At 40.2% G+C, this 14,255-nt stretch overlaps 1 protein-coding gene across 1 annotated transcript; it reads right to left on the bottom strand.

Annotated features, from left to right (window-relative positions):
• Positions 1 to 7,135: 7,135 nt before the first annotated feature.
• LOC311606596 (olfactory receptor 1J4-like) lies at positions 7,136 to 8,077 on the bottom strand (the record flags this gene model as incomplete). The annotated part of the gene is made up of 1 exon (XM_084797926.1): positions 7,136 to 8,077. One exon carries the CDS (start codon positions 8,075 to 8,077, stop codon positions 7,136 to 7,138), a length of 942 nt encoding a protein of 313 aa, XP_084654052.1.
• Between the last annotated feature and the right edge of the window lie 6,178 nt (positions 8,078 to 14,255).

Raw genomic sequence — 14,255 nt, 5'->3', positions numbered from 1 at the left:
TCTTATTAACTGCCTAAGACTCCTCCTTGATTGGCACATTTAATATTTTCCTTTTCAATGGCTATATTTTGGGATGTTTTAATTTGACATTCTTGCTTATATCTTGGATGTTACTCTTACCTCTGTTTAATTTTCTTGATCTTGATAATCATTGGAAAGGGCTTTTCAAAGACAGATACACAAAAGGCCTTTCTGTGTTTTCCCTTGCACACAATATCTTTCCACAAACAGTTTAAATCTTACTGTCACGACTTTCGTTTTCATTTGAATAGATTGTAGCTTTTGGAGCAAAGTCTTTTTTCTTTTTCAAAAGAAGTAAAATATCTTGGATACGTTTTTATTATTTTGTTCATTTTTTGAGAGGAAATATCTCTGTAAGTGGCTCCAGATGTTCTAGAATTTTCTATGTAGAACAGGGTTGCCTTGAACCTATAGAGATCTGCCTGCCTCTGCCCTTTAGTGCTGGAATTAAAGGCATGAAGAACCACCATGTCCAGCTTTGATCTTATTTTTTCTCTTTAATTTAGCAATATTTTAAATTTTCTGCTGTTAATAAGCTTAATTAGGTACTTAGCTCAGATACACCATCAATGAACTGTTATGTTCACTGCACATGTGAGTACCTGATATGCACATGTCTTCTGTACTTGTGTTGGAGTCATCATTCTGAGCACTCCATCCATCAATGGGATTTCCCAATTTCTTGTTTGTAATACACTTTTCCTGTAACTTGACACATGAAGTCATACATTTCTATAAGAGGTGTTTCAATACATATACGTGTTGTATGATATTTAATGAATGAGACTATCTCTTCCTTGTATTACTTTTGTAATATACACTAAATTTTTATCATCTCTTGTTGTCCTACTATGCACTGAACACCATCATTCCCTCCTTCATTCTAATTTCACATACACTGATCAGATTTTCTCTTACTTCTCACACAGTTTACTTGGTGGTTTTTAATTTGTTCTTCAGTTCAAATTAATCTTAAAATATATTCTTAGATTGACATTAACTATTCAGTTGCCTTCTTTTTTTCCAAACTCAATGTCCATTGGTGTCAGGTGGACAAAATGGGTACAGGGTCTAGGTGGTAAACAGGGGTTTGGAAACCTCTTTGTTTAGGACAATCAAGTTTATGTGAAGCATACAACTGAGAAGATAGGTTTTTAAATGGCCTTTAATATCATGCTGTGACTATGTGTAACTAAGAAGTATAGACAATCTGGACAGAGATCAAACAGTTTGCAGCTTCACTTAATCTAGCTATGACCTACATGCAATCAATGGCTTCTGGGAGAAGGAGAATCAGTCTTCTCCTGGGAACAGCCCACAGTAGCTTTTCAAATGCTGAGTGGCCAGACCTAAACACGGGCACATATGAGCAACACCAAACAGACACATGCACAGGCACAGGCAACAGGCAATCAGACAGAAAGACAAAAAAAATCACCAAACAGGATCTATTTATCATCTATCTATCTATCTATCTATCTATCTATCTATCTATCTATCCATCTATTTCTGTATGTGTACATGGGTGTATATATATGTATGTATTGTGTATATACATAATACATATATATCAATAGTATAGATGGGGTCATTCATTTGAGGGGGAATGGGGAGACAGGGAGAGGTGAGAGGGAGGAAGAGGGAGGAGTGGAAATTATGTAAATACAATACTCATATGAAACTCTGAAAAAGTTAAGCTAAAAAATTACTCCAATTATACTATGTTCTAAAATGGAAATGGTTCCACACGTAATTCTGTACTTGCATTGCCCTCTATCCCAATCTGAAATGATGAACCTGTGTGTTTAGTCCTTGGAAAACCATCTCTGCTGAGACAAAGGTAGTTAGCTTCATTGGTGGTAGCCAACTGCTGTTATAAATATTTCCATATCATGATTATTATGAAGAAAGATATTAAGAGAACTTAGTTGCCCTTCTGCCATTACACTGGCAATTTTAGTGGATGTGCTTCTCAGTGTATTGTGTGCAAAGCTGACTCAGTAGACCGGTGTGCAAATCAGAAACTTTGAAATCTGAGCTGCTTTTTCTTGTCACTGAAATTTTAATTTATACTTATGAAAATTGAAAAAACTTCCAAGAAAAATAATATGCACATTATTATTTAGCAAAACAAATAATATAGCATTCATAATTAATATATGTGTATATAATCTTGAACTAAACACATACATGTTTGTTCATAGATGAGGCATTTGAAATTAGTAATATAAAAATGATCACTAGGCTTAAGTGATAGAAAGCAATTCTAAAAGTGCTGAAGTTTCCTTGGTCCCTCATCAATGATATCTTTACAGTTGAAAATGGTGTCTTTACTGTTTTTTAAAATCAGTGTATATTAATTATACAAAGTGATGACTTTTTGTTTGCTCTTGAGACAGGGTCTCACTACATGGCCTTGGAAACAGCTCCATGGAAAGCTGTGAATGCCAGAGTAAGCCAGAGCAGGCTGAGCCTATAGTTCATAGAGATCATGTAGTTCATGTAGCCCAGGCTACTTTTTTCTTCCTAGAGATCTTTCTGCCTCTGTCTCTTGAGTCTTGGATTAAAGACATTTATTACCGTGCCTGACTCAAAGTAATGTTTTAAAATCATTTTTGTAATGTATCTAATATAGTTTGACAATACTGACCTCCTCTTACTCTCTCTTCCTTTTACTCATCAAATTCCTAAAGTCCTCTTTTTATGTTCATGTCCTTTCTTTTTCCAAATCCCATATGAGAGAAAAATTGTGAAGCCTGTCTTTGGGAGTCTGAGTCATCTAACACAATAATCTCTAATTCTGTCCATGTCCTACAAATGACATACTTTCATTCTTTACTGATGGATAACTCTTTACTATTTTCTCTTTTATTAAATAATATTTTAAATTCATTGTGAATACATCATGCAAGGTTACAATGAATTTTGATGTACCTACTCCCAACTAGCTTCCTCTAGTGAGGAAGGTAACATGTCTCCCACACAGCTTCCTGCCCTTTCTGTTGTTATTATCTCACCAAGTCCAATTAGTACTCTCCATACGCACAAGAGTGTGGGATTACCTACTGTGACCTGCGGAACTTACCAGAGGCAAGACTAGCAAAAGCATGACCCTTCCTCATTAACCATCACCTGCCTATAGGTACTGTGACAGGGGTGGGACCTCTGGAGCCCCTCCCCTCCATGTTTGGATCCTAACTGGTTTGATCTTGTGTGAGTCTTGTACAGCTAAAGTAGCTATAGCTACTGTGTGTTCCCATGTGCAATGGCCCTGTGAAGTCTAGAAGACAGCTTCCTATAGCTTTCCTTATCCTCCTCCAACTCCTACATGATTTCTGCCCTCTCTTCAGTGATATTTCTGAAGTCTAGGTGGGAAGTCGATGTAGATGACCCATTTAGGGATGAGCTCTCATTAATTCTCACCACTTTTGCTTGTTGCAACTCTCTGCATTAACCACTACCACTGAAGAAAGCTTCTGAGGTCAAGGTGACAGCAGCATAAATCTATGGTATAAACATAAACTTTCTTTTTTGGTTTTTTGAGACAGGGTTTCTCTCTGTTCACTTTGGCTGTCCAGAACTCACTCTGTAGACCAGACTGGCCTTGAACTCGTAGCAATCTGCCTGCCTCAGCCTCCTAAGGGCTGGGATTAAAGGCCTGCACCACCACGCCCAGCTAAACATAAACATTTACAAAGGAGTTTGACAACATGACGGTTTAGCAAAATAACAACAGTATATTCATCCTTAAAGCCCATGAGCTCCTCTGACACAGGGTTTTGGAGTTTACAATAGCATGCATGAAATTCCTCTTGTACAATGTATTAGTTGTTTGCATATTATTGTGATTAAACACCATGACAAGGCAATTTATAGAAGGAAGAATTTATTTAGGTTTCCAGCTCTAGAGGGTTAGTGCTCATGATGGAAGCATGTATATATGGTTGCAGTAGCAGAAAGAGGAGAGCTTATGTCTTGAATTGCAAGTACAAGCACAGGAAAGAGAGAAAGAGAGAGAGAGACAGAGAGACAGAGACAGAGAGAGACAGAGAGAGAGAGACAGAGAGAGACGGAGAGCTTAAGCTCTCAAAGCCCACCTCAGTGACACTTCAGCAAGACCACACCACCTAAGCCTTCCCAAACAGTGTCACTGAGTATTTAAATGCTTAAGACTATGAGGGGGTAGAGGAGTCACAAGTCAAACCATCAAATTCCATTCCGTGGACTCTATTTTAGACTTGTGGCCATATCATAATATAAAATGCATTTAGTTGAGCTTTAAAATGTCCCAACAGTCTTTAATAGTCTCAACATTGTTTTAAAGTCCAACGTTCCATCTGAGACTCAAGGAAATCTTATCATTGTCTCTCCCTCTAATATAAAAAAGCAGATTGAATACTTCTACCATACCATGGTACATACTGTACATTACCATTTCTAAAGGGAGGAGTGGGGGGCATAGTGAGGAAATATTGGACCAAAACAAGACTGAAGCCCAGTAGAGGAAACTCTACATCCTGTAGCTCCATGATGGCTGTCAAGGGGTTTAGATGGTTCTGCCCATTCAGCTTTACTGCCTGCATCATCCATCTTTCTCTTTGGATGCATATTCCCTGCATGCAGCTATTGTTGGCAGATATCCCATGGTCTTGGCATTTTCAATACCATTTCCATCAAGAAGCACATTCAGGGACAGACTGTGTATTTGCTCCACCACCAGCACTCCACTTAGGCACAGATCCAGTGCTGATGGTTTCCTACCAGCTGCAGTTGAGGTTATTGGCAGAATCAAAGCAGAGCTAACCCCAGCACCCCACCACCACCATAGGTGGGGTTTGACACACCATACCGCAAATGATGTGACTTCTGTGTCCTGTGTAGAGTTACCTCAAAAGTGTCTAAAAGAGACATTAGCAATTGCCTCTGGATGATACTGGCAGGTATGGTGTGTTAGGAACCTCACTGGAATGAACATAATGGTTTTATTTTGGTATATATTTGCCTAAATCAGCTTCTGTATTGATTTATAATGAATTATTCCATGACCTATACTTATTATGTGAAATCCAGTTGAAAGCAATTATGGCCATAGAATAAGAATGTGACATACATGTAGAAAAACTCACCAGAAGGGTCATTATATTAGTGATTATTTCTTCATTCAATTGTTTATTATATAAGTGTTTTTTCTATGTACTAGTATATGAAGTTGCACACTCACACTTGCTCTTGTATTTACATAATTTTCTCTTTCCTCTTCTCAGACTCCTTCCATGGGCATCCCCACCCTGTCTCAAATTCATGTCTTCTTATTCTTTAATCATGATTGTTGGGGGCATGTACTTTATAATTTTATGAATATAAATTATAAGCATGAATTTATAAAATTCCACATCTATAAATTGATACAATATTCACATATATCAATTATATGAACTTATAAATACCACTTCCTGGGTGCATCTAATGTCACTCATGTGTGTGTATTTCGAGTTGACCACTTGTGATCAGGTAACCTTTCAGAGAGCTTATCCCTGGAGAGGTCTAGCTCTCTCTCCCTTTCAGCAGCCATTAATTGCCTGTAGCTCTTAATTTAGGGGCTGGACCTTGTGAGATTCCCTGATCCTCACTGGTAATGTTAATTTATAGGGCATTTTTGGGAAAATATTTAAATCTACTCTTTAATTGTCTACACAGTACCTTCATCTTTCCTCTCAGGAGGGAAAGATGAGCCCAAACTGTGCACATGACTCCAGTAATTTTAATAGTTTATTTTTATATTTTTGCTTATTTCTAAAGGAGATAATTTGTATTTATTTACTTAAATTAAATTACTTTTTTTGTAATTTATTCTCTCATATATTACATCCCTTGTTCAGTCTGCCACCCTCCCTCCACCCCCACCTCCTTCATCCCCTGCTACCTCCTCCCTGCCCATCCACTCCTCCTCTATTTCCCTTTAGAAAAGGGCAGGCCTCCCAGGGATACCATTCAAACATGGCACATCAAGTTGTAATAAGACTACGTATCTCTTCTCATATTAAGGCTGGACAAGACAACCCAGTAGGAGGACCTGGGTCCCAAAAGTAGGCAAAAACTTCAGAAATTCTGCACTGTTTTTGTTAGAAATCTCACAAAGACAACAAACTGCACAACTATAACCTATATGCAGAGAGCCTGGGTTAGACCCATGCAGGCTCCCTGATGATTGATTCAGTCTCAGTGAGCTTTTACGTATCCAGGTTTGTTGGTTCAGTGGGTTTTCTTTTGGTGTCCTTGACCCCTCTGGCTTCTACAATCCTTCTTCACCTCTTCAGGAGGATGTCCCAAACTCTGTCTAACATTTGGATGTGGGTCTCTGCATCTTTTTCCATCAGTGACTGGAAGAAGTCTGTCTGATAACAATTGGGTTAGGCACCAATGTTGTGGTTAACTTATCAGTAAATCAATAATTATTATTACCCACCAGCAATCATTCAAGACACAGACACCTGTTATCTTTTTTTAAAGGCTTATTTAATTTGGGACAGGGAAGATATTAATCCCCTCAGCTATTTCCCATAGTGGGTCAGGTATGGGATATCTGAACCAATCCCATGACATCCGGTTCTAATAATTTCTATGAAGCACCTCCCACCCATAATCCCAAATACTTGCTAATGTTTTTCATCTAGGCCAAATCTTCCATCCCTGCCAGCCATGTACTTCTTCTCTACCTAATCCATGATGGCACAACCTCCTTGTTCTCTCTTTTCCTCTGGTCTCTCTTCCTCCCAAGATTCTCTCTCTCTCTTCCCCAGCCTTGGAGCCTTAGCCACACCTACCCCATTTGCCCTGCTAAGGTGTGATGGCCCTTTATTTATGATTTATTTGTGATTTAAATTATTCAAACACTGTAATTTCCAAATGCAGAAGCAAAATAAATTGACAACAATAGCACAGAGTTTACTTTTTACACTAAAGAGATACAAGGAAAATAAAGAATAAGTATGCCAGAATGCTCTTTGAGTAATCAAATATTTACTGAGCACTCAATCCATGATAAGTCTATGATTAGGGATGTAGTACTGGACATATGTGAATACATAGATTTATTTTGAAGATATGAAAGATGTCATTGAGTTGAGATTACAGCCCTGTTGAAGAGCTTCTTCAAAGCCTCCTTCATGTCTCTGTTCCTTATGCTATAGATAAAGGGGTTTAACAATGGAGTCACCACTGTGTACATCACAGAAGCAACTATATCCTTGTCACTGGAAGTGCTGGATGAAGGTATAAGATAAAGTCCAATGATTGCACCATAATACAAAGCCACTACACAGAGGTGGGAGCCACATGTGGACAATGCTTTGCAGATACCTTTGGTAGATGAAACCTTTAAGATGGTGGTCCCAATGCAGCCGTAAGAGATTAAGATGCATATTAGTGGTAGACTAATGACTGTTGTGCCTGCTGTAAAAATGACCAACTCATTGAGGGAGATGTCTGAGCATGAGAGTTTCAGCAAGGCATCCAGGTCACAGAAGAAATGAGGAATGGTGTTGTCAGCACAAAAGGACAACCGGGTCAGGAGGAGGGTATGAGACAGAGCACTTACACAGGACAGGATCCAGGACATAGCTACCAGTAAGATACACAGCTCATCTCTCATGACAGTGGTGTAGTGGAGGGCATGACAGATGGCCACATACCGATCGTATGCCATTGAAGTGAGGAGGAAGTTGTCCAGAGTAGTGAATAATAAGAAAAAATACATCTGTGTTATACACTCTGCATAGGGAATGGATGGATCCTGAATCTGCATGTTCCTCAGCATCTTGGGTACAGTGACAGATGAGAAAGAGATGTCTGCGAAGGCCAAGTGGCTGAGGAAGAAGTACATGGGAGTGTTGAGGTGAGGGTCCATCCTGATAAGCAGGATGATGAGCAGGTTCCCCAGCACCGTGGTCAGGTACATGGCCAGGAACAGGGCATAGAACATGGCTTGGTCCTCTGGCCAGATGGGGAGCCCCAGGAGGATGAACTCTGACACACTGCTCTTGTTATCCCTTCTCATGTTGCTTTTCTCTTTGCTGTGGACAACAGGACATATAAGAAAGAGGGAACAAACAGGTATTGATTTACATCAGAGACATAAAATAGGATTCATTTTCATAGTGAATATGTTATGCTGATATTTCTCAGTCATTTAAAGTGGTTTGCACATGAGAGAATTTTCCAACAAAGAGGAGACTTTAAAAAGTGGCAACATTGGCATTCATCAGCATCCGAAGATAAGGCAAGTAGGATCATGTGATAACTTGCAGCTGTGTGCAGTCAGGAAAGAACCTCCACTCTTTTAGGAGAGGGATTTGCACCTTCAAATTGTAGCATGAACTTTTGAAATTCGACTAAATTTGCATCAATAGTTAAGTCTAAGATGGAGATTTTGAAGTGTTCAATAACAAGGACGTAAGTAAAATTGGGTCAAAAGTAAATTGCTGGGGCTACAGCAGACCAGTAGGAAATTCATTCTGCAAGCATGAAGCCTTAGGTTCTAATCAGCACCGCAAAAACAAATGGCCTCTGCAGACAATAAGTTGCTAAGGTCTGTTATTTATGAATTTTGTGAGAAAGGAGACATAGCTATTAACTATGATATCAAGTGGAAATATTATTCATGGTTGTTATACATTTATTGACAGTTATCCTACTTGCCAGACTTTTTTAGAACATTTTCACATCATCTCCTGATTCAGTGACCTCTCTTCACCTCATGAAAATACATAACCCAATATAGAAAGAGGGTTTTGGTTGTTTTGTTTGTAATCAAGAGGTTCCCAAAAACAGAATCATTGTTGTTCCTTTTTAGATTCCTCATTTTGGGCTTCTAGCATCTGGACCTATCCATTAACTTAGTATCCCAGTCAGGGACCCAGGACTCCTAGTCATCAGTATCAATTATCCTTTTTTTAAAAATTCTATCTGTGGCCTTCCCCGAAGCCCATTGTCTTCCATTGGAAATACTCTGTAGCATAAGTTACCACTGCTCAGAAATGTAGGGAAGAGAGTTGAAGACCTATGTTTTGATTGTTCTTAAAAGCTCATTTTAAGCCCAAATCAATGCCGAATACCTGCTCCACACACACAAAGAGTGTGCAAGGCGGGGTGTCAGGATCTCATCGTAGTTCTCAAGCCCAGAAAGAGCAGGACCAGCTTATGAGGTTAGTGTCTCTGACAACTCATGTTTTCCTTTAGTCATCTTTCTGTTTTGAGCATCCTCCAATCCCACATCAGCACACTATGTCCTTGTGGCCCTTACCAAAGCATAGCCAAATAACCATGATGAGAATCCTGAGTAGTCAAGAAGACAAGAATACCTGGCTCGAGTCCTCAAAATGTCACTGCTCACAAGTATTTTGAGGCTCATGGTCCTGTGGTCTTAAGGGTGAAGCGCTGAGGCTGAGCACAGAATGGTGTACTGAGACAACATTGCAAAGAGGAAAGAGAGAAAAAAAGAAGACTATCCACCAGAATTTGATGCAGTTTATCACTACAGTTGTGATCCATGTTTAACTGTTAAATTTAATTTGAAAATTTTTATTATTATTTTGAATTCAGTTACAAAAGAAGATTCCCTTATGACATTTTCATATGTACTTCATTTTGTTTGATCTCTCACTTCTTACTCCCCAACTCCTTGCTTTTCATCCCTGACTAAACTCTTCCATTCCCAGTATTACTTATCCTTACTTTAAATTAATAGGTATTTAAATAAGTATTTAAAATGGAAAGAACTTGTTTTGATGACCATGCAGTGGCTAACTAAAAACCGAGAAACTAAATGTAATATGAAATTAAAACATCAGTTAAAAAAAATTTTGATATGAAATATTCCAAAGTGCTGATATTAATGATAGCTTGATAGTTGATTGCTTATATTCACTATTTTCTTCTGTCTTTAAAAATATATGATTTATGCAAGATATAATCAAAGTACACTATGAAATTCTCTAATACATAAAAACAGAAAAATATTTTCCCATTTTTCTCTGTAAGTGCTTTTTATTTTTATTACTTAAAATAACTTTTTCATTTTGAAAAAAATTGTCTAGAGCACCTTTATGGTTTAATAAGCTTCAGAGTGTACTAGGGAATGGAGGCAGAAAATTATCAGCGGCTTCTAAAAAGAAGTTGGAGAAGGAGGGCAGTGTTTAGTAAGTTGGGCTTTCTGACTAGATGTATTCTTCATATACCTTCAACGCCATCTTAAATGAGAATGTTGAAGAAAGATTACACTGGACTAGTTAATCACTACCTACTCTAAATAATCACATAGCATGATATGTACTCTAAATTATCATATACCATGATAACTACAAAACATAAATGATGATATAAGGCCCCAGACTGGCTGTGTAATCAACTATCTCAGTCACTGTTCTTCAGCACCTAAGCCTTTGGAGTGAAATTTGAGAGAGTTATTGGCCAGTGATGACTGATACATCCCTGTCTCTAGGAACTAGGAGTAAAAAGTTACTTCATCAAGAGCACAGAAACTTGCTGAGCACCTGGAAAGACACACACACACACACACACACACACACACACACACACACACACCTGATTTGAAATTCATGCTCAGGCTACCCTGCTCTCAGAAACTTCTTGGCTCACCTCTAGGAGATCCAGTGCACCCTCATGGTCCAAACCCCTCAGTGACAGAGAAAAGTCTTGAACCTGTATTTTAACCTTCTAAATTCATGGGCTTCAGAAACACAGGTGTCAAGACTCCATTCTCTGCTCCACAGAAAAGACACAGTGGACTGGAAACCAAGCTTTCAGCTAAAGAAAGCCGTTAAAGATGTACTGACTTTCCAATTTCCTTGGGACTCCCTCCAGAACAGAAGCCCTAGGGCAGTGGTCCCTAAAGTTTTATATTAGGAGAATCACCTAGGGAACTTGTTAAAGCGAGCAGTTCCAGAGACACTTATTCATGAGCACTGAAGTCAGGTCATTCTCAGGCAAGCATTTCTTGCCTTTGAGAAAACACTATGCAAGGAAGAGTGCCAGCTTGCCTGTAAATGTGAGCCTAAGGGGAAATGGGAAGACATTCTCAGGCACAGTCAGATTTCCCCCAACTAGGTCATAATTGGGAAAGTTCTCAAAGTGACAATGCTTTTTTCATTTGATACTTAGGGTATGTTTATATAAGTGGAATTTATGGTGTCTTTTTCTATAATAATTTAATGTGATTATATCTGTATTTCCAGGTCTCTATATCATTACATTTAAAAACTAAAAGTTTTTAAAAATTGAATCTGTTATTCTCAAGTATCTCAGGAGACTAAGCTAGGATTCAGAAGTTCTGGAAACTGTAGCAATAGTTTTGGTCACAAACCCTTTATGTTGCTGTAGAGGATGGCTGTGAAAGAATATTATCAGCAGACAGTTTTCAAATGTTAGCAGAAAGTAACTCTTTTAGGCCTGGTGAAGCAGATGGTTGTCTTGCAACTACCTCAGTACTACTACTGTAGTGTGATATCAGCCGTTCAAAACACATGAGTGAATATGGTCGTGTCCCAATAAACTCATGGAAGAGAGCATTTTGTCCACTTACTCACAGCCTGGGATGCCCACGGCTCCACTCTTGTCATTATGAATTAGTTTGGTATGTTCTAAAATGGGCAGACAGTGGAGATGCATGCCTTTAATCCCAGCACTTGGGAGGCAGAGGCAGGTGGATATCCATGAATTTGAGGCCAGCCTGGACTATAGAGTGAGTTCCAGGACAGCCAGAGCTGTTATATAGAGTAGCCCTGTCTCAAAAAAAAAAAACCCTTCTTTAAAGATATAGCAAATAAATATTTTTGAAATGGCTCTTTTCATATGTTTTCACTATATGTATCATAATTTTTACTTTTGTTGCTACATAAAAATTTGTGGATACAATTAAAATTATTATGGAAACTGAAAAATGGTAAAATATTTGTTTAGTCATCTCTTCTAGAAACAGCACAAAGATTCCGCATGAAACATTAATAAAGACTGTATGAGGCATTAAAATCACCTGGTTTGCCAATTGCCTAAAAAATGCTGAAAAGATCAGCATTTTAAAATTTAGAGATAGATTGTCATAAGTAAAAGGGCTTGAAATGTGTGGTCTTAGTTAAATTCCCAGATTCTATGATGTCTATAGAGAACTAACTCCCTCAAATTCTCCTTTACCTTCACAGGCAACCATAGTAGGTGTACACCTGGACACACACAGACAGCAATCTATCTGTTCTGGCTGGTTTTGTGTGTCAATTTGACACAAGATAGAGTCACCAGAGAGGAGGAGCCTCAGCTAAGGAACCACCTCCCTGAGATCCAGCGGTAAGGCATTTTCTCAATTAGTGGTCAATGGGGGAGGGCTCATTCCACTGTGGGTGTGGCCATCCCTGGGCTGGTGTAGATTCTATAAGAAAGCAGGCTGAGCAAGCCATGGGAAGCAAGAAAATAGGCAGCACCCCTCCATAGCCTCTGTATCAGCTCCTGCCTCCAGGTTCCTACGCTCTTGAGTTTCTATCTTGTGGAAGTATAAGTCAAATGAACCCTTAGTTTTCCTACCTGTTTTTTGATCATGCAGCAATAGAATCCCTAAGACACTATCAACCAACAATAAATTTTTATTTTACTGAGTTTTAATTAGTATGTAAATCATTACAGTTTTAAATGAAATTTTCAAACTTAACTTGTTTTGTTGACTCTCTTTCCTCACCCTTGAGCATTCTACCCCCCCCCCCATTTTGTACCTTTCTAAGTGGAAGGGAGAAAGAGAGAAGGAAGTGGAAGGTGGGAGGGTGTGACTGGGAGGACAGGAGGGGGGCTACAATAGGGATGTAAAATGAATAAATAAATAAATTTTTAAACAATAAAAAAGTTTAAATAATTGTCTTCTAATTTCAAATCTAGCCTCAATACTCTCCAAGCAGCATAATAAAACTGATCTTGAGTGAAGAATTACCAAGGGCAGCAGCAGACTCAGGTCAGCTAGTGTGCAAAGAAAAGACTCTGACCCCTGAAACTTCTTGGGACTCACTCAAAGAAGAGCATGGATGCATCTGCCTTGAGGGGCAACTTGTATTGGGCTGGACACTTTGTCGATTCAGCTGCATTTGAGCTGCCCTTTGCTCCTGTCAGTAACCCATTCTCCATATACCCCAGTTCAAGCCCAGGATGGTTGATACTTGCTAACTTTGGTTGGTTAGTTCTTGTAAAAACTGCTCATCGGAGGGGTTCCAAGATGGTGGGGGGCAGTGTGGACTATGTTTAAAAGCTCCAGTGAAAAATTCAGGGAATTGCATGGATTTCTGAGCCAGGAACACCAGGGTCCCCACACCACGGCAGCAGGAGTGTTCCACGGTTCAGAAGGACCAGGGTGTGAAGGACCTGTGTGCCCCTGCACAAGGGAGGAGCACGGATTTTCTCGGATAGGAGCAGCGGCACAGAGGCAGTGGCAGCGGCAGCAGCAGCAGCACCAGCGGCACCAGCGGCAGCAGTGGCTGAGGTTTGCAGCTCGGGGCCTTCCAGTGGAGGCAACTGGAGTGGTGGCTAGTAGGAGTTGCTGTGGGAGAGGGGACTCTGGACAGGAATTGGGTCAAGTGGTGCCTTGTGACCTAAACTGGACTCGGTGGACAGTTCAGCCCCAGAGTCCCTGGTTCGCTCAGTGCGCTGTGCCGTGGAGATGCTGGCTCAGCACAGCAAGCAATTCTGCCTGAGGCACTATCTCAATGCAGCCACAGCTCCCCTGCTGTGATGCAGGCTGGGCAGAGCGCTCAGTTCCACCCTAGGTGGCAGCTCAGTGCAGCCGCAGTTCTCCTGCTGTGACATTGGCTGGGCAGAGCGCTCAGTTCCACCGGAGGTGTGAGCTCAGCTCAGCCTCAGTTTTCCTGCTGTGACGCAGGCTGGGCAGAGAGCGCAGTTGCACCCTAGGCGCTAACTCAGCATAGCCGCAGTTCTCCTGCTGTGACACAGGCTGGGCGGAGCGCTCAGAGGCACCAGAGGCAAAAGCTCAGCGAAACTGAAGTTCTCCTGCTGTGGCAGATGGTTCAGGCCCTGAATATCTAGCTGAGCTTGACACGTAGTTCAGGCCCAGTGTTCCTGGCTGGACTTGGCAGGGGACCCGGAAGGCTGTGGATACCTTGGCCTGATCCAACGCTCATTCAGAGACCCAGAACAATTGCAGGACCCACAGCAAAGGGGAGCTGAGG

The sequence above is a fragment of the Acomys minous genome, assembly GCF_964271855.1.
Source record: "Acomys minous genome assembly, chromosome: 10".
In the NCBI taxonomy this organism is placed as follows: domain Eukaryota; kingdom Metazoa; phylum Chordata; class Mammalia; order Rodentia; family Muridae; genus Acomys; species Acomys minous.
This window is presented reverse-complemented; position numbering and strand designations above follow the sequence as displayed.